General features: G+C 38.4%; 1 protein-coding gene across 2 annotated transcripts in view; it reads left to right on the top strand.

Moving 5' to 3' along the window:
* Positions 1-27,685, top strand: part of LOC106074453 (uncharacterized) — a 158,283-nt gene that overhangs the window by 48,281 nt on the left and 82,317 nt on the right. For both annotated transcript variants that reach the window (XM_056007975.1, XM_056007976.1), the window contains one exon: positions 5,625-10,010. In XM_056007975.1, coding sequence (XP_055863950.1) covers positions 6,821-10,010 — 3,190 coding nt within the window. In that variant the 5' untranslated portion in view covers positions 5,625-6,820. The remainder of the gene's footprint in view (positions 1-5,624; positions 10,011-27,685) is intronic.

Below are 27,685 nucleotides of genomic sequence, written 5' to 3'. Positions count from 1 at the left end.
GATATATTTAGTCGGAGAATTTATTTCCAAATGTTTGCAATATGGTCTTAAATTTGTTAAATACTTTCACTGCGTTATTATTATCCAAGTATTCCCCTATTACCGGGATATGTTTCTTGGACTAATGTCAAAAGTCCCTTGGCCAGAATCCTCTGGGACATCTACAGCAGCGTTGTCAATAGCGAGCCGTACTTCATAAGAGTTTTTTGGTGTCATAAAGTAACTCTGTCGGATTTCATTTCTTCAAAAAAGATAAATGTTTATCTCTCTCTTGGTGGCCAGCTTAGGTCTATGGGGCCTTTAATCTCTTTGTTAAGCTCAACCAGAGAGTAAAATTTCGAACATAGTTCTTTTTTTATATCAGGTGTGGCTGTGGCATCATGATCTTCTTGGTTGGAAGTTGTCGACAAGTTAATTTTGTTTGACTGGGTGGGCGTGTCATCTGTTTGACTGGGCAGGCACGTCATCTGTTTGACTGGATGGGCGTGTCCTCTGTTTAAATGGGTAGGTGTGTCATCTGTTAGACTGGCAGGCGTGTCATCTTTTCAATTGGGTGGGCGTATCATATGTTTGACTGGATAGGCGTGTCATCTGTTTGACTGCATGGGCTGTCATCTGTTTGACTGGGTAGGCGTGTCATCTGTTTAACTGGGCAGGCACGTCATCTGTTTGACTGGGTAGGCGTGTCATCTGTTTAACTGGGTAGGCGTGTCATCTGTTTAACTGGGCAGGCACGTCATCTGTTTGACTGGGTAGGCGTGTCATCTGTTTGACTGGGTAGGCGTGTCATCTGTTTAACTGGGCAGGCACGTCATCTGTTTGACTGGGCAGGCACGCCATCTGTTTGACTGGGTAGGCGTGTCATCTGTTTGACTGGGTAGGCGTGTCATCTGTTTGACTGGGTAGGCGTGTCATCTGTTTAACTGGGCAGGCACGTCATCTGTTTGACTGGGTAGGCGTGTCATCTGTTTAACCTTGCAGGCATGTCATCTGTTTGACTGGATGGGCGTGTCCTCTGTTTAAATGGGTAGGTGTGTCATCTGTTAGACTGGAAGGCGTGTCATCTTTTCAATAGGGTGGGCGTATCATATGTTTGACTGGTTAGTCGTGTCATATGTTTGACTGGTTAGTCGTGTCATATGTTTGACTGGTTAGTCGTGTCATATGTTTGACTGGTTAGTCGTGTCATTTGTTTGACTGGTTAGTCGTGTCATCTGTTTGACTGGGTAGGCGTGTATATGTTAAACTGGGCAGGCACGTCATCTGTTTGACTGGGTAGGCGTGTCATCTGTTTAACTGGGTAGGCGTGTCATCTGTTTAACTGGGCAGGCACGTCATCTGTTTGACTGGGTAGGCGTGTCATCTGTTTGACTGGGTAGGCGTGTCATCTGTTTAACTGGGCAGGCACGTCATCTGTTTGACTGGGCAGGCACGCCATCTGTTTGACTGGGTAGGCGTGTCATCTGTTTGACTGGGTAGGCGTGTCATCTGTTTGACTGGGTAGGCGTGTCATCTGTTTAACTGGGCAGGCACGTCATCTGTTTGACTGGGTAGGCGTGTCATCTGTTTAACCTTGCAGGCATGTCATCTGTTTGACTGGATGGGCGTGTCCTCTGTTTAAATGGGTAGGTGTGTCATCTGTTAGACTGGAAGGCGTGTCATCTTTTCAATAGGGTGGGCGTATCATATGTTTGACTGGTTAGTCGTGTCATATGTTTGACTGGTTAGTCGTGTCATATGTTTGACTGGTTAGTCGTGTCATATGTTTGACTGGTTAGTCGTGTCATTTGTTTGACTGGTTAGTCGTGTCATATGTTTGACTGGTTAGTCGTGTCATATGTTTGACTGGTTAGTCGTGTCATATGTTTGACTGGTTAGTCGTGTCATATGTTTGACTGGTTAGTTGTGTAATATGTTTGACTGGATGGGTGTGTCATCTGATTCTGAGATGAGCTCCTGCAGTTGAAGGTCATGACCAACGTTTCTTCGTATGATTTTAATTTCTCTTGTTGTTAATTAACTTTTCTTAATGAACTTCTGTCCACACTAGTCTCTGAGGTACAGACTAGGATAGATGCTCATGAGCTCCTTGCGTAGTCGTCCAATCGCTGGAGGAATGCAATTAATGTTTTCAATACCCGCCCTTATTCATACTGAGCGGTCACGTTGTTTAATCCTATACAAGTTCGGGGCGGAAATTGTTTCTGTTCCATATAGCATGGAGAAAAGTTTGTCATCACACTTGTTAATACGGAAGAACGATTAAATTAGATCGATAATTCTTTCTTTTGTCAATTTGATCATTTAAAGAAATACATTAATTTTCATTATCTGTCACTGCCAGACTCGAGCTTCGTTCAAATTCATTGTATTATTATTATTATTTTGAAAAATTTTATTTATATGAATAACTGTGATGGACAATTTAAGAGTTACCTTTCTCTAATACATCTGATGCTACAGTAGTATTTGTTACATTTTGTGCCACGTATTTCGTTTCATTATATATTAATAATCCAACGTGCATTGGAGTCTTCAAGAATGTAAACATTTCAATTCTTACAGTCAACCATTATTTTCTACTAAGAGCCAGTTTGGGCCCCTCCCCCCCCCCCCCCCCTGTTGGTCGTGGACCCAGACGCAATGAACCTCTTCCCGCAATGGTTGCTACCCCGCGGCGTGGTCTGTCTTAACACTGGTAAGGTGTTCCAGGCAATTGGAAAGAAATGTCGATTTGTCTTCTGCTTTTAATTATCTTTTGAAATATAATTTTTCAAGCAAAGTGATTCATTAACATTCAACATAGTCTTCAAACAAGTTGCCCAGCACCATTCATTTTGATATTTGCCATTGAGGGCCTTCTTCTGACGTGTCTAGCGACCAGTGGGATTCATTCAGTAGTGCTAAAGAGTCTTAAGCCAATAATAAAAAGACATTCCAGTTGTTGTTGTTTTTAACTCTAGCCAATGAGATACACAAGAGTACACTACAGACTAAAGTACATCTAATTGAATGAAAAAGAAAACCCAGATAAATCTAGCACGATAAGTTATATGTTTACCAATTACGCTAATGGACATTTCATTCAGTGTGACGGAGAAATGTCAACTCTTTAGTGTTCTATTCTATCTATCCACGGCCTACGCAAAAATACAAAGTTCAAGGGCGATAACAGTTTCATATTTTTACATATGCTAGCTGAAGCCTGATAGCCTCCCTTAACTATTTCTCTCTAAATGTTTTGACTCTTATTGAGTAGATTGAGGTTGTAGGCACCTACGTGTTAAATATGGTAAAGCTGGTGGTCATTGTTTAATTATAAATGCAGGCTAAAGGTTCAATAGCCTTTTGTGGTAACACTAGCTTGCTGCATTAGAATACCAATGGTTACAACATGCATCTCTTTCATTCTTAACAAACTAATGAACACTTTTTGATTTAAACCAAAGCTAGCTGCTGCATCTAGAAAAAAACATTTCCTTAAACTAATGTACACTTTTTGATTTAAACCACAGATATCTGCTGCATCTAGAAAAAAACATTTCCTCAAACTAATTTTTTTTTCTCTACATAATCTCCCTTTACCTCTATGCACTTCTCTCAAAGATATCCCAACCTCTCCAACCCATTTAAATAGTAGGTTTAGGTTGGGAAAAATAAAGCACCTTTCCCAAAATAAGTCGCTCGAAGGACTCACATTTTCATACATTCCTAGTTGTAAACAACTAGTCTAGGGAGAAAGACGAATGAGTTGCCGCTACCTGAATGAGGGCTACTCAACATTTTGGCGCAGCCGTTTTGGCGCGGGTGGTTTTTGGTGAGGCCGTTTCAGCGCTGGAAGTTATGCGGATAATTTATCCTACACTAAACTTTGTATAAGAAACATTTTTCCCCCTATATACTAAACGTTGTAATAATTTTGACTATTTCAAGAATGCATATTAACGAACTATGTATGGCTTCCCTTCGTGTGTTATGTGTCGTCCCGTTGGTCCCGGGTTTGATCCTTGCCCGCCCCCGTCCCCCACTGTCCTGTGGAAGGTTTGGACTAGGATGTAATAATTTTCAATTCTGAAAGAACGTCTGAAACATGTCAAACATACAAAGTATGAAAGGATAGATCCCTACCTGAGACCATGATATTGACATGCATCCCCCATTGCTTCCATTAATTATAGGCGAAAAGCATATAATGACATTCATCAGTTTTTCTTTCTTTTTTTAGTTGGAGGCACTATAAATAACAAAAAAAAAACAATTAGTTTTTGGAAAAATCACCCCCCCCTCCACATGATTAGTTAGTGACATAACATAATTTACACAACAAACTTACCCCCCCCCCCCCCTGATTAGTTAGTGACATAAATTACACAACAAACTTAAATCCCAAGTCTAATGGATAAAAATAACTATTGTTCTTTGCATAAAAAAGTCCTTGCAACACTGTTAATTAGGATAAAGTAATAAATGCAATCGATAACTCTGTCGGTAACTAAACTGAAAGAGTGCTATTAAACATTAATTATCTGCCCTTGTTTCCTTTCCCGCGTCTAGGACCTATAGGACCCCGTTAAGCAGTATTTAACGTTTCCTCTGCACACAGCTTTGGAGAAAGGGGGGGGGGGGAGGATGGGTGTGATGGGGAGCTCCATGCACCACCCAGCCCACCAAGCAATCGATATAAAAACAATATTGCTATGTTCCTTCAAATGCGACGCGTGCCACGCGCACTAGAATCGCTTAGTTGCAACTCTGATTATAGAAAGCTACTACTAGAAATTTGAGCTTGTTTTTTTTTTCCTGGTCTAGATCTAGTACTTCATCTGATCATATAGAAGATATAGCCAAGGTTCTATTTGTTATTACCATAACCACGTGACTTTGCTTAAAGCAGGTCCGAGATACGGAACAACCCCATTGGCAAAGATTCGCGCGTGCGTGACTTCATTTTGAAGCCAGATGACAGATACTAGAAGGTTGTGTGTATATCTTGCTGTGTGAAACATTCTAGTGGTCATACTAATAAAAGTAATAAAAGCAATAAAGTAGGTGACTTATGGTGACCATATAGAGTTCTATAAAGTTGATATTGTTGTATGACACTTAAAGTGGTTGTACTTGTTGTATGTACATCGTGTGTCTACACTTACATGTGACCAAGCTAAGAGTATTAGGAAATACAATTATTGCTTTCAGAAGCTACATCACGATGACAAGTTGGTCAACAAACAAAACGTGAATAATTATCTGTATTTTACCATTCTGTTCTAGTCTGTTTTTAGGTTTATTTTTTTAAAATGACAAAGCTTATATCAACTCGCTCTGTCTGTCTGTCTGTCTGTCTATGTGTCTGGTCACATTTTTGTACACTTTTTTCCCCCCCATTTTTCAATTTCTGATCAGGTTGAAACTTTACATAATTATTCTCGGTACCTAACAAAATATGAATCAATAACAAAAAATTAACCAATTAATTAATTGATTAGCGGTAATTATTTTGTTTGATAGTGAAAAAGGGAAATCATTCCACATTATTGAGATATATGTTTTTTTTTTCCAAAAGTAATTATACAAATTTTGCTTGTTTTGATTTTGATTGACATTTAAAATTTTCCCCCCCACAGAGTTTAAAGATAATGAGCTTCATAACGTCCTGAGAAGCTAGAGATCATGAAGAAATGACAATAACGACGGCGTTGGTCGCCCGACTTTCTTGTGCTGCGCCCTCCCTATCTCTCGCGCCCTGCCCCCGACACTTTGACATCAGCGATGACGTAACTCTGCTGAAGACTTAGTACTGCCATCGGTCACGTTTGGCGATTCAGTCGCTGGCCTCAAGGTATGGGTGACATGATATGCCAATTCTTGCTCCAAAATCTGATCGATGAGGCCTCTTCAATCCTGACAGCAAGCCTGAGCATTTCTTTTCTTCAACTATTAATATTTCGGAAGTTTTCTCAAAGCTCTTTCAAGTTGGTCAACTTTTCGATATATACAGACAACACATCAATCAATTGGTAGGAACAGTGATTGAAAAATATATTTTTGTCCACGATCATATAGGACACATGCATTTTTCCATGAAGTTGTCGCTCTTGCCAAGAGGTCATGAAGTCATCTTCCTTGAATCGTCTATGAATTTTTCAACCACAAATACAAACTCTATTAAGACGTAGTGAGAACGCTTCATCGTAACTCACGTCCTTCAAACGTACGTATGGACCCACCTTATGGCTTAATCAACGTACGTATGGACCCACCTTATGGCTTAATGTTGCGTTATCATTCTTGAAACGCAGTACACTGAGGCTAGGCAGAAATGCTTTGTTTATATAAGGATATTTGACATGTTCGGGTATTGGCAATTCAGTCAGCCCACAGGCTGTGTGCTTGCTACTAAGCGGATCTATTTTTACGCTTCACATTGGTGAGTAGTGTTTGGGTGATCTCACTGGTGAATGAGCGGCAACAACTCTCTCCCCTCCCACTCTCTCTTGTTTTGCCAGAATTATCTCCCCTCTACCTTTTTTTCCCTCTCCCCTTACTTCCCCCTCTCCCCCTCCCCCGGTGCATTCTTGTTCTCGCTTTGAGCATTGGATGAATAAAACATAGAGCAAGAGAAGAAAATAGAGACATGTATAGTGTACACCTTAGAATGTACAAAGTAGCGTACAAGCCAAAAGACCATCCCCCCCACTCTCAAATAAAATGTTGATAAAATAAAGAGTCACGAGAGGAGGGGAGACATAAGGAGAAGGCCAGGAAAAACATATTTCTGCCTGAGTGAATGACCAAATAATACTTTGAGTGTGCGTGAGAGATGTCAAGGAAGGTCAGGGAGGATGTCGGGGAGCGGCTGAGGAGGGGAAAGTCCCAAGACGGCGGTCATGTTAGCGTCACACACGCACGTAACTCGGCGAACTTTCTTAGTCCCGACGCGTCGCACGGCCTGACCAGCTTGGAGAGAGCTCCCAGTCTGAACCGTCTTCACGCTCAGAGCTCCACCGAGACCAGCGGTCTAGGAGAAACGGTCACTTCCGGGTTTTCAAGCCAGGAGAGCGTTCACAGTTTCGCCGGGGATGAGAAGGAGAGAGAAGGAAGCGGCAAACCGTGGGAGAGATCCACAAAGCGGGGCGGCGGGGGCAGCAGCCCCGGGAGTCTGGTCAGGCCCACTGCTGACTACGAATACGTAGATAAAGATGGTCATCCGAGCGGAGGTGCTCGCCAGCAACCTCATCTTCATCAAACGTCACATCATCTTCCTGGACCCAAGTACGTGACTTTTTCAAAGTCCAGCCAACGGCCGGAGCCGATAGGGCATGTTATTAGGGACCATGAACGCTCAAAGAGGTTACACTCTTATGGACAATCAACTAACGATCAAGGAAATTCCTCTCGTCACTATAGAGAAACTGGTGGAAGGAGCTTGACTCCCCAACAGGCTAAAGATGAACAAGATTCTCGTCGGAAACAAATTCACCGTACAGGGTCTGATCAAAGAAAATCGGGCAGCGGTTCTAGTGTTGTAGACACACAGCCCAACCGTCGTCCTGATTTAAGTGACAGGAAAAAGAGCGGAGAAATTATAGAGCTGCAAGACAGATCTTTTTCTTCTAGGGAAAGATCGTCGTCAGCCGGAAGTAGTTATCCCGAGTGTGACGTCAGAAGGCGATTACATTCGTCCGGCGGAAGTCGGGAGAGTAGCATTACAGAAGCGGATAGGGAGTATCAGCGACAGAGCTCGTCCGGCGCCAAGGCTGAAAGGGCTTTTGTTGTCGTCGGCCGCACTCGTTCGAATAGCAAAGATGGGACCACCGGCCCCTCTCCCCCAAGTGTGAGCACCCGGTCTCACAGTAAAGACCATACGTCAGGTGCGACAGCTGTTCGGTCAAACAGCCGGTTAGCCAGTAAGGATAACACTGCAAGTGCACCAGCTGTTCGTAGATCAAACAATCGTGACGCTGTAGACACGCTCACGACTACACGGGCCAGCTCGAAAACAAACCAGAAAGAAGGTGGTCTGATCAACGTGAGAACCAGCGCCGAGCGAACCAGCAGCAGGGAAAGCGTTCAACACAATTTAAATGTCAGCGGTGTCGAAGGGGTGAGTAGAGAAAAACTCGCAGCCGAATTAAACGCCAGAGAACGTGAGAAAAGAAGCAGAAGTAGGGAGCAGTCCAGATCTCAGTCCAGTAGCTCCAGGACTAACTCTGACGAGCACCACGAGTCCAGTGGTTCTAGAAAAAGTTGCGACACGGTGAGACTCAAAAGTCAGTCCCAAGACTCGAAACTTAACTCGGAGGACGAGAGCGTTTTCGTCGATGCAAGAAAACCGAGTAAAGAGCAAGTCACCAAGCCTGTTCTAGAACCTACCAGCCAGGTGAGCGTGGAGATCACTTCAAGGCGAAATCGGTCTTCAGCCATTTCCGAAAGCGGTCAGGATACATTCACAAACAGTAAAGGTGTCGGTGATATTAAACCTGGGGAGGATAGATCCCAGACGCGCACAAAGGTCACCGAGGAACAACGGATACACAGCTCGAAACTGCGGCGCGTAGACTCCAGGGTCCCATATGAAAGACAGAGGAACGAGCAGACGACTGAGAAGCGAGAACTCAAAGAAGTGAAGAGTGAACAAAAAGAATGTAAATCAGACGCTACTGTAAGATTCACGGAGAAATCAAAGCCAGCTGACGAAACGAGGCGCTACTCTCACAGAGATTCAACAGAGAAACGGGAAGGTTCTGTTGTGCCTCAAAAAGACGTCCAACTCAAATCAACCAGGTCGAATTCTCAAGGGCAGAACAGAGCGAAAAACGATAAGGTAAGGTCTGAGCCGAAGATTTCCGATTCTACAAGTTCAGCATTGCGCTCAGCTCGACGTGTTTCGGAGAGTGATTTCATCGAAAGACCCGATCGTTTCCGAAGAACCCCTGATGAGATCGTCCTTTCGAAAACGGAGCAGCTAAAATTTTCGGATAACGAGAGCAGAGTCAAGCGTACAGAGCATGGCGCACGTCGTGTTTCGGATAACGAAGAGCAGTTTTCAGTCTACGACGCCGAAATAGTAAAATCGGACGTGGACGAGGAAGAGAAAAGCAGCATGGATTACGATCTTTTCTTTCACCAAGCCAGCAGAGGTGTTAACGGAACTGGAGGTGGCGGCGGAGGCTCCGGTTACAGGGGATACCCTCTCGTGCTTGATGGAGGGTACTCGTCGCCGTCTCTAAGACGAGAGGCGCGGGGTCAATTCGTGTTACCCCAGAACAACATCAACGGGAACAACGTGCACACGTCTGGGCTGAGGCCTGGCGCCGAAGGAGCGCGGGGCGTGCCGAACGTTATTGGGCCGGATTTTCCTGCCCCGAACACCAGAAGTGCCCACTACACGAAATTCCAGGTGCCAACTACTCCTATGGGACCTATCCCCACAGTTCAGTTGATCGCCTCCCCTGAACTGCCGGGGTACAACATAGATGCCCTTCACAATGAATGGGAACGCCGCGGCAGTAAAAGCTCCATCCGCAGCTACACCTCCAACAAGAGCTCCGGCCCCAAGTTTCTCGGCGTGACCACCGAATCCGCCTGGACGAAGTGGTCAAGGGACCGCCGGGCCAGCTACCGGAGGCGGCTGGAGAAGATGGAGAGGTCCGAAACGATCGACAACGATGTAGTTCGAGTGTCTACGCCGATCAAAAAGGCTCGACAGGAAGGGCTGAAGTTCGTCCATCCCGACCTGGAGGCCAGGTATCTCTCCGAGGATGATCTGAATGAACTCCGGCGGCACAAGCAGCAGCAGGTGCACGTCATGAGGGTCATCGAGAAGAGCCGGAAGAACAAGTTCCGCATGAAGACAGAGGTCAAATTGACCGCGGAGCAGTGGCATGCGCTCCAGGAGTTCTGGGAGCATACCATGTTTGTTCGCGCGAGATACCTGGGACTAGTGGTGAGCATGTTGGCGCTGATTTTTCTGATTGTCTCCATAGCAAAGAACGACTGGATGACTCACGGTAAGTTCAGTACGTCTTCCAATGTTCCTAAAAGTTCGATTCCTCAGAATGCTAGTATTTATTTTGGCTAATTGGTTATTTTGTTTCAAGAGTAAACATTATTTAATGTACTGGTAAACAAAGGATTGTCGTGTATTTTAATATACTATTTACAAATCTTATATCCCTCTGTCTTTTTGTCTTTCTGGTACCTATTTTGAACACGTTATTTCTTCCACACCCATTCTCGGATCAAGTTGAATCTTTACTCACTTGCTTATTGTACGTAACAAAACAAGAATCCATAAAAAAAGAGTTAACCAATTAGTAAATTAATTACTGGTAATTAATTATTTTGTACGATACCAAAAGGGAAATTAATTCCTGAGTATTAAGTAATATGACTAAATATGTGCGTTTTTCTCCCCTTAGATAATTGTACACGTGATAATTGTTCAAGTTATTTCTCTCACACCTATTTTCGGATCAAGTTGAATCTTTACACAATTATTCATTGTAAATAACAAAACATGAATCAATTGAAATTAGTCAATTGTATATTGATAATTAACTAATAATTTGAGAAAACTCTACATAATTGAGATATAAAGTTGTAAATGTAGAGTTCTTCCTTAGGTAAGCCCCCCCCCCCTTTTTTTTTAAAGAAAAATAAGTTTCATATATATTTCCATAGATCGTCTAGCTATTATTTCGACTCTTGCAGTTTCTCACAATTTGTATTGAAACAAAAATAATTCTTGATTGTATTCGAGGATGCTTCCCAGAATATCTGTAAGAAAAACGAATCCCAAAATGCCAGAATAAAAGTATATACGTAATAGATCCTAGAATGCCTCTATAAAAGAATGTTTGACTTTTTAAACTTGAACAACGGAAACCTTACGCAGGATTAAAATAGATCCGTAAGTATGGGACAATCAAGCCAATATCTCATTGGCTATCCCCCCTTACCAAAAACTAGATCTAGTCATTATTGTTATCTTTAAAAAAAAATCTAGTTTCTGGTTTATGACACATACCTGCTAAAAATATGTTTATTTCAATGTTGTCTCAAAATATAAGACTTTAGTAGATCTACATCTGTTCGTCGTCATTGCGGAGTTATCGACTTCTGCTTACGAAGTGTAGGCAGCTTCTATGAATAGCAAATACTTTTTCTTGTATTAGACGCTTTCAATTTGATGAATGTGTCTCCAATTTTTAGCATAGGAATTCTTTTTTCTAGGATTAAAGAAATTGTAATTACATTGTATTAGTATTGTTTTTTGTAAATAAAACGAAAGGTTTTATGTTTCATTTTTTCGTATTCATTGGAAATTTTCATTTTTTGACTTTTCATTCCTACTGGCCGAAACTATACAAGTCTCTCACGCCACTTTCCTTGCGAGAGTTAATCAGAGTTAAATGGGTTATCTTCTCTTTGTATGCATTTTGATTTGTAAGCTCCGGTTGACATTCTTGAAGTAAAAGAAAACTGGAAGAGAGGACATAAAGACAGGACATCTGGGGAAAGCGATATGGAGAAGTGGGGATATAAAGACAGGACACAACATAAAGCGATATGGAGAAGTGGGGACATAAAGACAGGACACAACATAAAGCGATATGGAGAAGTTGGGAATGATACAATGGAAACAGAAAAACATGAGAAAAGAAAAAAAATTTTTTTTAGAGATTTTGAAAAAGAAAAAAAAAAAGCAAAATAGACAATGTCAAGGACGTTCTATTGAAAGATCTAACTAGTGAAAGTGAATGGCAATAAAATTTCTCATTTCCGTAGCACCAAATAATGTTTATTATGTTTAGTACATAAAAGTGCAACAAGAAAAACATTAGAAAATACATTAAAAAAAAATACAATACCTCCATGACACGATTTAAAATATAATAAAAATTAAAAAAAAAATATAAAAAAATATTTGGTTCAAACCGGGAATCTAACATATGATTTTGACACCGTCAGCTGCTTGAACAAACAATGTCGCCAATTCGGCCAGCGGGCAATGCATACTTATGTGATTATTTATTGGTATTTTCCTTATATGGACATCTAGATCTAACACTAGACCTAGACTTCTCATTTAGAACTCGTAAGATCCCGTCTACCTCTACTTCTAGATCTAGAATCTAGAGACTAGATGTAATCTATAGTAGATAGGGTTAGGGTTATAATATAAGTAAAGCTGAGACAAATTTTCAATTAACCAAATGCAACTATAAATTCTATTGGCTGACCTTTAAATCTAAACTTTGAAGACGATGTGAAAATTTTTCATGAACATTAATTGAATCAATAATGCTTTACATTCGGAAATTCCATAACTTGATAGTTCTTTCAAGAACGCAATAGTCCTTTCAAAACTGATGTTGGCTCTAGATCTAAGTCAAGTACTCAAGCCAAATTTGAATTTTTTTTCTTTGAAAAATTATAACGTCCAAACTAGATTTTTCCCCAGGTGACCAGCGAGCCAGCAATTTTTTTCTCAGCGATATAGGTCAACTGTTAAATTTCTAGGAAAATAGTTCGAGCCTTTTTTGTGATCCGCTGTGCGCGTCCAAGTTCCTGAAAGTTCCTTGAAGTTCTGACTTGAATGGGGGTTTTGGAAAAAGTTTTTTGTCTATACATAGTCTATCAATAATTATCCGCATTTTCTACACCGGATATACGAAAGACACCATTTGTGAAGATCTATAAAAGATTGATCACATTTGAAGTACGTCGCCAATATCAATATCAAAGTACTTGATTACTTACTCTTCATTAATCTTCCTGTGGCGTGCGGATACGTAGCAGACGATATGATGTCAATTTGACAAAAGTACGCCGATGCACGTAAAGACTTGGATCTAGAAACCCGGTCACATTTTATTTGTAAAGCAAAGATATAAATGTATTTATTAGCTCGGGAAGTCAAGATGACCTCACACCTAATAGGTTATTTTGTCTTTTTTATATCTGAGATAAAATGGAATAAAAGTCGTCTCCCCTTTTCATTTGGGCACTTTCTTTGTTGAGCACGGTCTGGTCAGCTGTAGGAAAGAGATTACCACAGCAAGAACCAGAAAAGCATGAAGATTAACCCTGGCTCGTGTTTACACCGGATCAATAGGTTAAAACGAGTTTACCCTTAGCGCGCTAGTTGGGGTGTGCGTTTATGTGTGTGTGTGTGCGTGTGTGTGTGTGTACGCTGTGTGCTGACTTGTGTTTCTGGCCTGTGTTTCTGGCAGGGCTGTTTGATCTTGATCAAATGTTTGCGCCTTTGTTTTCATCTTATATGCAGTAACAGTCCCAGTACATAAACACATATTGACCGCTCTAATGTTTCTTTAGTTCACTTCTAGTTAGATCTGATCTGAAGGAAACAAATACCTTATTTTATATAGGTATCTATAAGGTAGCATTTAATGACATATTTAAACGCTGGAAAATTATTATTATTTTTTTTTGTTGCGATAAATAGGCGAATCTATTTGGCCAATTCACATCTTCTTTTTGACTTTCTGACAAATTATTTGGCTTTCTAACAAATCCATTTTGGCTTTTTTAACAAAGCTATTTGGTTTTCTAACAAATCTATTTGGCTTTCTAAGAAATCTATTTGTCTTTCTATCAAATCTATTTGGTTGTCTAACTAATCTATTTGGCTTTCTAACAAATCTATTTGGTTTTCTAACAAATCTATTTGGCTTTCTAAGAAATCTATTTGTCTTTCTATCAAATCTATTTGGTTGTCTAACTAATCTATTTGGCTTTCTAACAAATCTATTTGGTTTTCGAACAAATCTATTTACTGTCTAACTCTGCGGTTCTCAACCTTTTAAGCTCGGCGACCCCTTTTTTGCAATCCCCGACTCTGCCGCGACCCCCCCCCCCCCTTTTTTTTTAAAAAAATATTTTTGCAATTGATGAATTGATAAAAACAATCCATGTTTTTGATAGTCTTAGGCGACCCCTGGAAAATCATCAATCGACCCCCAAGGGGGTCGCGACCCACAGGTCTAACTAATCTATTTGGTTTTGTTTGGTATTGTAACAAATCTTTTTGGCTGTCTAACTAATTTATTTGGCTGTCTAACTAATCTATTTGGCTTTCTAACAGATCTAATTGGCTGTCTAACTAATTTATTTGGCTTTCTAGAAAATCTATATGGTTTTCTAACAGATCTATATGGTTTTCTAACAAATGTTACAACTCTATTTGTCTTTATTACAAACTTTATCTATTAATGTCTAACCCTAAATGTTTCCATGTTTCGAATTGCTCTAATTTATTTTTATTTTAAAATCTTTAAATTCAGGCTAAACGTAATGAGTCCAAACATTGTGAGAATGAAATATGATACAGGATAAAACGTGCTCGGCATCTGTCACCTTAGAGCATAGGTCAGTGGTTCATAAATTGTTTACGGTGGGAACAGTATCCTGTGGTTATTTCGTTGAAGCGCTATCCCACTTCTCACAGCAAGAAGGATGTCACTAATATAATGACTGTCAAGATATTTATTTTTGTAGGATGCTTTTAGGCATATTATTCGAGGGGCTTGTCCTTCATACACACATCCCGGAGGCTGCACTAACAATGACAGGAACTAGGAACTACTTGCGAACATGCATGATGTTTATTTACATGCACTAAATTCAACTTGCATATAATTTACACATAATTCTTTTATTCATATATATATATATATATATATATATATATATATATATATATATATATATATATATATATATATATATATATATATATATATACACTTTGTTGACTGTCTAACTTCCGTTGTATCCCTTATGGTCATCTCACTAAGTCCACTACCTGACTTGAACCAAACTTAGTTCACCAACTTATTCAAGACTAACTTCTTTGTGACATGACTTTCACTTGATCTGAAAAGTAACTTACTTCAACAACGGACTAGAAACTTACTTACTTCAACAACGGACTAGAAACTTACTTACTTCAACAACGGACTAGAAACTTACTTCAACAACGGACTAGAAACTTACTTCAACAACGGACTAGAAACTTACTTACTTCAACAACGGACTAGAAACTTACTTACTTCAACAACGGACTAGAAACTTATTTACTTCAACAACGGACTAGAAACTTACTTCAACAACGGACTAGAAACTTACTTACTTCAACAACGGACTAGAAACTTATTTACTTCAACAACGGACTAGAAACTTACTTACTTCAACAACGGACTAGAAACTTATTTACTTCAACAACGGACTAGAAACTTACTTACTTCAACAACGGACTAGAAACTTACTTACTTCAACAACGGACTAGAAACTTACTTACTTCAACAACGGACTAGAAACTTACTTACTTCAACAACGGACTAGAAACTTATTTACTTCAACAACGGACTAGAAACTTACTTACTTCAACAACGGACTAGAAACTTACTTACTTCAACAACGGACTAGAAACTTATTTACTTCAACAACGGACTAGAAACTTACTTACTTCAACAACGGACTAGAAACTTATTTACTTCAACAACGGACTAGAAACTTACTTACTTCAACAACGGACTAGAAACTTATTTACTTCAACAACGGACTAGAAACTTACTTACTTCAACAACGGACTAGAAACTTATTTACTTCAACAACGGACTAGAAACTTACTTACTTCAACAACGGACTAGAAACTTATTTACTTCAACAACGGACTAGAAACTTACTTACTTCAACAACGGACTAGAAACTTATTTACTTCAACAACGGACTAGAAACTTACTTACTTCAACAACGGACTAGAAACTTACTTACTTCAACAACGGACTAGAAACTTACTTCAACAACGGACTAGAAACTTACTTACTTCAACAACGGACTAGAAACTTACTTACTTCAACAACGGACTAGAAACTTACTTCAACAACGGACTAGAAACTTACTTCAACAACGGACTAGAAACTTACTTACTTCAACAACGGACTAGAAACTTACTTACTTCAACAACGGACTAGAAACTTATTTACTTCAACAACGGACTAGAAACTTATTTACTTCAACAACGGACTAGAAACTTATTTACTTCAACAACGGACTAGAAACTTATTTACTTCAACAACGGACTAGAAACTTACTTACTTCAACAACGGACTAGAAACTTACTTACTTCAACAACGGACTAGAAACTTACTTACTTCAACAACGGACTAGAAACTTATTTACTTCAACAACGGACTAGAAACTTATTTACTTCAACAACGGACTAGAAACTTACTTACTTCAGCAACGGACTAGAAACTTACTTACTTCAACAACGGACTAGAAACTTACTTACTTCAACAACGGACTAGAAACTTACTTACTTCAACAACGGACTAGAAACTTACTTACTTCAACAACGGACTAGAAACTTATTTACTTCAACAACGGACTAGAAACTTACTTCAACAACGGACTAGAAACTTACTTACTTCAACAACGGACTAGAAACCTACTTCAACAACGGACTAGAAACTTACTTACTTCAACAACGGACTAGAAACTTACTTCAACAACGGACTAGAAACTTACTTACTTCAACAACGGACTAGAAACTTACTTCAACAACGGACTAGAAACTTACTTACTTCAACAACGGACTAGAAACTTACTTCAACAACGGACTAGAAACTTACTTCAACAACGGACTAGAAACTTACTTACTTCAACAACGGAATAGAAACTTACTTACTTCAACAACGGACTAGAAACTTATTTACTTCAACAACGGACTAGAAACTTACTTCAACAACGGACTAGAAACTTACTTACTTCAACAACGGACTAGAAACTTACTTACTTCAACAACGGACTAGAAACTTACTTACTTCAACAACGGACTAGAAACTTATTTACTTCAACAACGGACTAGAAACTTACTTCAACAACGGACTAGAAACTTACTTACTTCAACAACGGACTAGAAACTTACTTCAACAACGGACTAGAAACTTACTTACTTCAACAACGGACTAGAAACTTACTTCAACAACGGACTAGAAACTTACTTACTTCAACAACGGACTAGAAACTTACTTCAACAACGGACTAGAAACTTACTTACTTCAACAACGGACTAGAAACTTACTTCAACAACGGACTAGAAACTTACTTCAACAACGGACTAGAAACTTACTTACTTCAACAACGGACTAGAAACTTACTTACTTCAACAACGGACTAGAAACTTACTTACTTCAACAACGGACTAGAAACTTACTTACTTCAACAACGGACTAGAAACTTACTTCAACAACGGACTAGAAACTTATTTACTTCAGCAACGGACTAGAAACTTACTTACTTCAGCAACGGACTAGAAACTTACTTACTTCAGCAACGGACTAGAAACTTACTTACTTCAGCAACGGACTAGAAACTTACTTACTTCAACAACGGACTAGAAACTTACTTCAACAACGGACTAGAAACTTACTTGCTACGTAACTAGCAAACTTAACTTGACGTCATCAAGTCATTTCCCCAACTCTACTTGCTACAACAACGAACTAAGCTCTCTATCTCTCGTATGACCTTACTTCAGGTCTAGTGAGTGTCTTGTGAGTGTCTTTATTGGACGAGACTTTATTTCTTATTTTTCTTACGCAGTAGAATTAAAAAAAAAAAAAAAAACAACAAAAAAACAACAACAAACAACTGTATAATTCTTGAATTTAGTCAGTCTATAAACGTGATGTATTTCATTGGGGCTCGCCCTTAACAAAGGTATTTTCTAAAACAATTACATTTATTTGTTGCGTTTGGCATAATGGATTTAAAAAAATTTCAGGGACTTTAGCCAAATTTGTTATTATTCACAGATCTATAGAAATATATTATAGAGGTAATCTATTTTGGAAAGGTAGACATACGAAGATGAATGATATAGTCTTTCGTAATATTTAAGTTTTTAAACTTAATTTACTACTAATAGTTCAAAGATCAGTGAGAAATGCAGTATTTTCCGTGGCTGCGCAGCCCCAGCTGAGACCTACATATTTTGCCACATCCAGGGCAAACATAACCATTGTCCGCAGGTGGTCGATTTAGATTTTCTTTTCGCCGTCTGTGTTTGTCCTCGGCAGCAGATTTTCTTTTGGTCTCAAATGTGTATCCCGCGGCCTGCGTGAGTGACCTCCAACTGTCTCGTTCTGAGGCCGCATGCAACCAGGTGCTCTCTTCTATGTCAGCCAAGGAAAGTTGACGCCTAAGCTGGTCTTTGAAGCGTTTCCGTGGGGCGCCTCTGTTACGTCGACCATCTTTTAGCTCACCAAAAAAGACTGCCTTTGGCATACGTTCGTTTCCCATACGTTATACGTGCCCTATCCAGCGTAACTGTCGGACCGAAGGAAGTCCCTCTATATTGTCCGTACCGGCGTTCGCAAGGACATCGCTGTTTGTAGTGCGGTCTTGCCACCGTATGTCCATGATGGAGCGCAAGCATCTTTGGTGGAAGTGCTCAAGAAGTCTTAGATGTTTCCTGTATAATGTCCATGTCTCAGAGCCATACAGAAGGGTTGAGAGAACCACCGCCTAGTAGACACTGATTTTTGTAGGCAGGCGGAGCTATCTATTCTGCCAAACTCTCGTTTGAAGGCGTCCAAAAGCGCTTTGGCCAGACTGTTATCAACTTCCCTTTAAAGTGAGGCGTCATTTGACACCACTATATTACCTAGATATGTGAAGTGGTCTACCACATTAGAGGCTGTTAATTCACTGTGATCCTTGGGGCTGAGTAGGTTTTAGTGGGTGACTTCTGGAACATGACTTCTGTTTTCCCGAGGTTTATAGATATATTTATTAGATGCGATAGATTGTGTACATCTGAATGACTGGAATGTGTGTGAAACTTAAAAACACTTTGCTGACTCTTAAAAGCTATTTATATATAAGAAATCGCTTGTTTTTTTTTTTTTTTGTTTTTTTTTTTGCTAAAATATTTAAATTCAACTCTTTTTTTTGTTTTACTTATCTCTCTTTGTTTTAGAGTTATTGCCCTTTAAAAAAAAAAGAAAGTTAATTATGCAGTTTTCGAACAACTCGCTACATAGATTCTCACAAAGAGAAACTCGTTCATTTAGGTACATCTAGACTTGAAACACATAAAACATTAATTGACCTAGTTCTAACATGAAAAGATGGGGGTTGGAGTACAGATAAAGAATAGGAGCAATATAAAACCTTTTTATTCAGGTGACCTTTATTTAAAAAGAAACTATACTTAGCAATTTTTTTTTTCAATAATCTATGTTTGTCCACTCGCACTATGCAGTAACTGACAAATGTATCCTATTTGTTTTTAACTTTTTTGTTTATTAAGAATGCTGGTACATTGTAAGTGTTGGCTGCCTTCACTCATAGAACGGCAATGGTTCATTTCGTAGAACACTTTTTTTTTCGTGTGACTGTGGAGACCTATTCTCGAGAGACATTCCTGTCCACAAGTATCGCAGGCTTAGGTGGCATTCGCTTTGGTGGTAGAGGCGCTGGCCATTTTTCGTTTGGCTCGCTTTTTTTTCCCCAGAGCTCAGATCAATGCTTTTTCGCTATCCATAGCTTTCTTGGTCACCTTCTCTTTCCAAATAGTGCAGTCTTGGGCTATGTCTTCCCAGCAGTCAACATCAGTGTCTACTTCTTTGAGGTCCTGTTTGATTACATCGACAATCGCGTGTTGACCATAAAGAATTGACTTTTGTGATTCGATTGTCCTTCATCCGGTGGACATGACCAAGCCAGCGCAGGCGGCGTTGTCTGAGGATTATAGTGATGCTGGGGAGAAGACCTGCTGGAGAAAGGATCTCAGTGTTACACACTTTCTCTTGCCATGTCATTTTCAAGATCCTTCGGAGGCAGCGCAAATAGAATGAATTTAGTTTTCTCTCTTGCTTTGCATAGTTAGTCCATGACTCTCTGCTGTACATTAGCGTGCTCTGATGCACTGTACTATTCAGTATATGTTAGGATTATGACACGTAGATTACCTTTAGGAAGTTTTGTTCCCCGAACTGTGAGAACCAATAGTAAATGCCATGACCGGGTCACGGACTACCACTAAATTACGCCCCTTCCTAAAAACATAGAATTTAGGTTGCTTCACACTAAGACTTCAACGTATCAGAACAAAAAGGTAAGGACAGGGTCCTTCCAAACGGGACCTCATCACATGTCCTCACTCTCCCCCCTCTCTCCCAAACCTTCGACTAGAGCTAGTGCTGGAGACCTCGTGGTTGTGGTCATGACGTGTATAGATTTCTACGTAACAATGTGACTTAATCCTATGACCCGGATATTGATTTCTGAACATTTCCCCCTACAACTATTATTTAAAATCGATTGGCTGGGGAGTTGAATAGGCGCCCTTTTAGTTGATACAACATCGCCATTCAACAATTTTCATTTAAATCGGCTTATCCCTATATAGGGTTATTTATACAGTTCCTTTTTCTTTTAAATTGACATTGCAATTATACGATTGATAGGCGTTTATATAACATAACTTGTTAGCTGTAAATGGCAGCAGTACTCGTATGTAGGCTATAATTATTATTCTTTATTTTACAATAATCATAATTACGATGTATAGTAGCCTACACATTCCCACAAAACATTGTTGTTTGTTTTAATTAAAGACTTAATGTATCATTAACATTCAACCACACAAAAGTTTGGCTTTGAAACATACTAGAAAAGAAAAGAAAAAACATAAGCATGTCAGACAGAAACTTTGTAACACTAGAACTTTTGTTCTTAATGTCAAGAGAATGATTTGATTGATATCCCCTTCCCCCTACCAAAGAAATTTAGAAATGATTAAACCTCTAGCCAGCCATCTGCCAGTTGGTCAACTTATATACCCTTTCCCAGAGAAAAATAGAAATGATTAAACCTACAGCCAGTCAACTGTCAGTCGGTCAACTTATATACCCTTTCCCAGAGAAATATAGAAATGATTAAACCTACAGCCAGTCATCTGTCAGTCGGTCAACTTATATACCCTTTCCCAGAGAAATATAGAAATGATTAAACCTACAGCCAGTCATCTGTCAGTCGGTCAACTTATATACCATTTCCCAGAAAAATTTAGAAATGATTAAACCTAAAGCCAGTCAACTGTCAGTCGGTCAACTTATATACCCTTTCCCAGAGAAATTTAGAAATGATTAAACCTACAGCCAGTCATCTGTCAGTCGGTAAACTTATATACCCTTTCCCAGAAAAATTTAGAAATGATTAAACCTACAGCCAGTCTACTGTCAGTCGGTCAACTTATATACCCTTTCCCAGAAAAATTTAGAAATGATTAAACCTACAGCCAGTCAACTGTCAGTTGGTCATCTTATATACCCTTTCCCAGAGAAATATAGAAATGATTAAACCTACAGCCAGCCATCTGCCAGTTGGTCAACTTATATACCCTTTCCCAGAGAAATATAGAAATGATTAAACCTACAGCCAGCCATCTGTCAGTCGGTCAACTTATATACCCTTTCCCAGAGAAATATAGAAATGATTAAATCTACAGCCAGCCATCTGTCAGTCGGTCAACCTATACACTCCACACATTCATCGTTCATTAAATTGTCAGGCTCTCTTCGTTCCCCAGACAATGTTTGCAGGTTGTATGTGTTTCTAGCCAGTTCGATGTTTATCAAAGAGTAGAAATCCAAATTTAACGATTAAAGTGTATATTTAAGAGTGGGGCACCTGTGAAATATTTACATATTGAGATATAAAAATTAAGTTTATTTTTTTTGGTTTAAAAAAATGAATTTTGATCTTTATTCAGGGTTGTGTGACGAATACATACGCCTACAAGGACTTATTTCGTGGCCATCTGAAAAGCTACACCACAAAACAGGGCTATTCAACGTATGTTTGACTAAACATCTGTGTATGTGTAGGATTTAATATGTACATATATATGACCGCGTGTAATAACTGACATGAGCTCCCAGATATTTGTGGCCTAGTCCACGAGCTGTTGTTTGCTGCTACTTGATGGTCAGTAGAGTCTCCAGTTGGTTATTCACCGGGTAACGTCCCTTGGGGCCTGGGCATAATTTCTTGACACCAAGACTACTCCTTATGTTATTATATTAGGCGAGACTGACTTCACTTTTCTCACTTTCCCATGCTTTCACACACACACCGAGAGAGAGAGAGAAGGGAGACGCCTGCCTTTGTGTGTTGTTGTTTGAACACTAGACTTTTCATTGGTTGGATAATTCATACAGGAAACCTTTTTTTTTACGCCTGAGTCCACCTAGCTCTAATGTATACCATATAATAGCTAGGGAAAAGTGAAGGCGGTTGGTCGTTGTGCTGGCCACATGACACCCTCGTTAACCTTGGGACATAGAAACAGATGATCTTTACATCATCTGCCACATAGATCACCAGGTCTGAATGGGGAACTTTACTTTTTACTGTTTTGAAGGTGGGAATGTGAGAAAAAAAAACAAGCAAAATATTTGTAAAAATCCTTCTTTTAAAAACAAAGCTTATCTAAAGGTGAAGAAGTCGCCCTTAAAACTAGCAATAATGTACAAGTTATTTCCCTTATTTGAAATGAAATGAAATAATTAATTATCAATAATTAATTAACTAATTGGGTACTTTTTTTTTTTTATTGATTTGTGTTTTGATAGGTGCAATAAATAATTGTTTTATGAAAGTATCAACTTGATCGGAGAATGCGTGAGGTAGAAATAGAGTTAACAATTATTTAAGAGGACTAAACCCAACCAATTTAGCCATATATGTGAATGCTGAAGGATTAGTTTCCCTTGTTGGTATCAAACAAAAATTAATTACTAGTAATTAATTGACTAATTGGTTACTTTTTAAATTGATTTATGTCTTGTCTATGTCATTGAATAATTGTGCAAAGTTTCAACTTGATTCTAGAATGGGAGTCGGAGAAATACCGTGTGCACACTTTGGACCAGGCTGCTAGTGAATGAGATAGCATGAAGAGATCTCGGTTCACTCAAATCTTGCTATTGTGTTCAAAAAGAAAAATGTAAAAAAAATACTTAAAAACCAGCAACAACAACAACAAAACTTACATTAAATGTAAGTGTATCAATTCATTTGGATCAGTCATATAATTAATTTTGTAATAGATCTAGACCCTAGACTAACAATAATACATCTGTGCGATTAGAAATAATTTAACCAAAAGCTTTTGTTTAGCCTATTTCATACCCTTAGCTTTCTCAATGCTCTATGATCCTTTCACTTGTCGGGACCAGTTGGACAAGGGGAGGGGAAGAAGGGGGGATTTTGTGAATGTTGTCGTGATCGCCTTTAATGGCATTTTGTTTTTAAAGTAAGACTTGAATTCAAACTCAGGACTCAAGCCTCCTGAAAGGTACTAATTTCTTATACCAAAATATTTGTCAATTATAATTTCTTTCCCTTTTTCGATACCAAACTAAATAATTAATTACTAATGGTTAATTATCTAATTTATTTTATTGATTCTTGTTTAGTCAGCCACAAGAAATAATTGTGAAAAATTTCAACTTGATCAGAGTTTGGGTGTGGGAGAAATAACGTGTACAAACCTTTTACCAGACAGACAGGCAGAGTGAGTTGATATAAGCTTTGTAAAAATGCTTGATACCTTATGTTCTACTATATGATACAGCGACTGATATTCTTATGTTATTATTTAGTAAGCTACTGAAGTATCATAGTTTTTAAATCACAGTAAAAAATTTACATATTACAAGATCTTACTTGTATCTCAAATGTCCAAATTTTTAAACATTTATTTAGAGACCAAACTCTAAAAGGCCAACCTTATTAATGATAATTATTGTTTCAAGAGATGCAGTTAACCTTTTTATTTTCCAGTCTTTAAGAGTACACTTTTTTTTGTTCTTTTTACCAATATCATAACAGCACACGCTAAAACTGTTAATATCAAATGTTCAAATATCAAATGTAATGTGTGTTTGTGTATGTGTGTGTGTATGGTAGGGAGGTGACTTTCAGACCCAACTCGCTAAGCCCCCCTCTCCCCTTAGTACTCAGCACTTGGAAATACTGTCATGTTCTTTTCATTGCTTTCGCCCACGCAATTTTTCTCTATATATAGTAAAGCTCGGTTGGCCTGGACTAGGGTTAGGTTACAAAAGAATTGTATGGAAGCAGTATGTTGCCAGATGTGGCTTAAGGTCACATATTGTCCACTGCTGACACACACTAGGACACCATCAAAAAACAACAGCCCGCACCCCTTCTCATTCCTAGCATTGGCCGCCCCCCCAATCAGCCTGAGCACCCATTCGTTTTGGGAAATATATGAGTCTTAAATGTCAGACGGTAACAATTATTCACATTAGCAAGTTCCAATTACTAGGCTAAAGCCCGGCCTTTTTTTTTCTAACGCGCTGGAATGCTGAATATTAAGTGCGAAACAGTTTATTGTTACTATACAATAGGGGACTAGGAGAATGGGGGTTAAATACAACGTGTAGGCTTACTAAACATGTCATATGTAGGCTTACTAAACATGTCATATGTAGGCTTACTAAACATGTCATATGTAGGCTTACTAAACATGTCATATCTAGGCTTACTAAACATGTCATATCTAGGCTTACTAAACATGTCATATCTAGGCTTACTAAACATGTCATATCTAGGCTTACTAAACATGTCATATCTAGGCTTACTAAACATGTCATATCTAGGCTTACTAAACATGTCATATCTAGGCTTACTAAACATGTCATATCTAGGCTTACTAAACATGTCATATCTAGGCTTACTAAACATGTCATATCTAGGCTTACTAAACATGTCATATCTAAGCTTACTAAACATGTCATATCTAGGCTTACTAAACATGTCATATCTAAGCTTACTAAACATGTCATATCTAGGCTTACTAAACATGTCATATCTAGGCTTACTAAACATGTCATATCTAGGCTTACTAAACATGTCATATCTAAGCTTACTAAACATGTCATATCTAGGCTTACTAAACATGTCATATCTAGGCTTACTAAACATGTCATATCTAAGCTTACTAAACATGTCATATCTAGGCTTACTAAACATGTCATATCTAGGCTTACTAAACATGTCATATCTAGGCTTACTAAACATGTCATATCTAGGCTTACTAAACATGTCGAATATGTTGGCTTACTAAACATGTCATATCTAGGCTTACTAAACATGTCATATCTAAGCTTACTAAACATGTCATATCTAGGCTTACTAAACATGTCATATGTAGGCTTATTAAACATGTCATATGTAGGCTTACTAATCTTGTCATATGTAGGTTGAGATGGGACGGACCCAACTTTTAAAAATCGGGTTCGGTTCGGTCAGACTTAAGTTAGAGTTCGGTTTGGTGCGATGACGAGTATAGTTCGGGTTCGGTTCCGTCAGATCTAAAGTTTGGGTTCGGTTCCGTCAGATCTAAAGTTTGGGTTCGGTTCCGTCAGATCTAAAGTTTGGGTTCGGTTCAATTCGATGTTGTGAAATTAGGTAATTGGAAAAACTATGCACATTTAATAAAGTTCAATTCATTTTAATAGATAAAACATTTCAGCTATTTTAATTTCTGACACTCGTGTCGCGGGCCACATAACAGAAAAGATTAAAACAAAACATTTAAAGAACAAGAATGCACTTTTATTACAAACCTGTGGATATAGTACCATGTATAGTACTTACACTCATTCATCGGATAGAGGAAGTTGTTCCGAAACCCACTTCTGGAAATCCCGCTGCATTACAGCCATTTCATGCGAAATTATTTGTTTATCTTACTTGCAGTTGGTTGTTGAGCTCATTTAGATAGGATGTAATGCCACTTTAAAAAGCCGAATCCCTGAACCATGAGAGATTGATTCTATTGAAGCACTAGCTTTCATTTCTCTTTCATAAAAATTTTTATTTCATGTCTCAAAATAAAAAAAAAAGGTTTTAGAATCTTTACTCTGTCTAACCAGTCCCCCCCCCCCCCGCACTTCACTGTAGAATAAAACGTATTCATATTTGGACTCTTATTTCTGTCAGAAAATTCTTCAAAGTTTTGTGGTTCAACGCTTGAAATGTTGTACAATTTACAGTGCTAAACACATCACATGTTTCTGATTTATCATCTTGCCACAGTTCCGTTTGACTTGACAATTTTTCTGATATTTCTTGCTGCCTGTTCGCTATGACATCCAGTGATACTTCTGGCGGTGTCAGTAGTTTCTACCAAAGAATAGAAACATCCTCTATGACGCCTGAAATTTCTTTGTTGCAAACGTCCTACAGACCTATGTCGTAGCAACTAGCTGTTGGTCTCCACTGACCACAGGTTGTGACGTTGCAGGTCAATGTTCAGGCCTTCTAGGAACAATGGTCTCGAGCTTTGTACTTTGTATTTCGACAATTCTTTATCGTCTTGGCATTTCTTTGGGCTTTGAGCTTGTTCATTCATAAATGATGTTATAATAAGGATGGACAATTTTTGTGTATTTTCAATATCACTAAGTCAAATATATTTATAAAATGTCCAGGAAATGTTTACAACAAATATAAATAATAGTTAAAGGTGTTTTTTCTGGTCAACTAGCTGCTTAAATAGAAATAAACATTTCTGTTTGTTTATAAAGGCTAATAATGCACTTTGTATGTAAATATCAAGCACATTTTTTTAAATGGACTTTTTGTGCAGCGACTTTCGTGCAGTAGCGTAATGTCGCAACATGGTGTGATACTAAACCAATTCCTTAAACTTTTTTTTTTTTAAATCAGATTTTATTTATTTTTTGTTTAGTGCCCCCATCCGAATAAAAGAAGCTTATTTTTGTGCGTTTTGTCTGTTGGTCGGTCTGTCCGTCACGATTAGATTAAGAATTTACACTAAAGGCAATTGTAAATCTGATTTAACCTTTAATTTTTCATTCAGAAATATTGCAATAGTTTTAAGTATCTATAATAGATTGTTCCGGATGTTTTGTGAAAAACAAATCAATGCCAACGAATATTTGTTTGCTTTTCTAACTTATATTAGATTTTATTTCCATGCTTAAACGTTGCAATAAACACATCATCTTTAATATATTGTTCCGGTTTTTTAATGTAAATAACATATAAATACTAAATAAAAATATCTGTACTGATTTATATTTCATTAACTATAAAGTTGTTCCGGATATTGTTTATAAAAAATAAATTATGTCAAATAATTGTTTGAAATCGCATAATTGACTAATATTATACTTATATTCTTTGACACTACGTCACTATAGTTTATTTAGAAATCTCAATTGTTCCGAATTTTTAACTTAAAACAAATTTATGTCAAATAATTTTTTTTTTAAATATCGACAATAGGTTGTTCAGGATTTTAAAATAAGAAAGTAATTTACTAGAAACAATTATTGAAAATCCCTTTTTAGACTTATTTTACAGTTAATTTTCTTGCTGAAACATAATAAAAGCTGTTTAATCGGTAAAGAATGTTCCGGATTTTGTTTCCAAAAAGAAATCGACCTACATTACCTTAATTTTTTTACAAATCGTCGCCAAAAATGATCCGAATTTCATATGAAATGAAACGCAAATAAATGTTTGAAATCCCTCTTCTAATAAATAAAACAAATAATTTTCTCATTTACGAAAATTGGTTGTTCCG

This window comes from Biomphalaria glabrata, chromosome 13 (genome assembly GCF_947242115.1).
Source record: "Biomphalaria glabrata chromosome 13, xgBioGlab47.1, whole genome shotgun sequence".
Classification (NCBI taxonomy): domain Eukaryota; kingdom Metazoa; phylum Mollusca; class Gastropoda; family Planorbidae; genus Biomphalaria; species Biomphalaria glabrata.
This window is presented reverse-complemented; position numbering and strand designations above follow the sequence as displayed.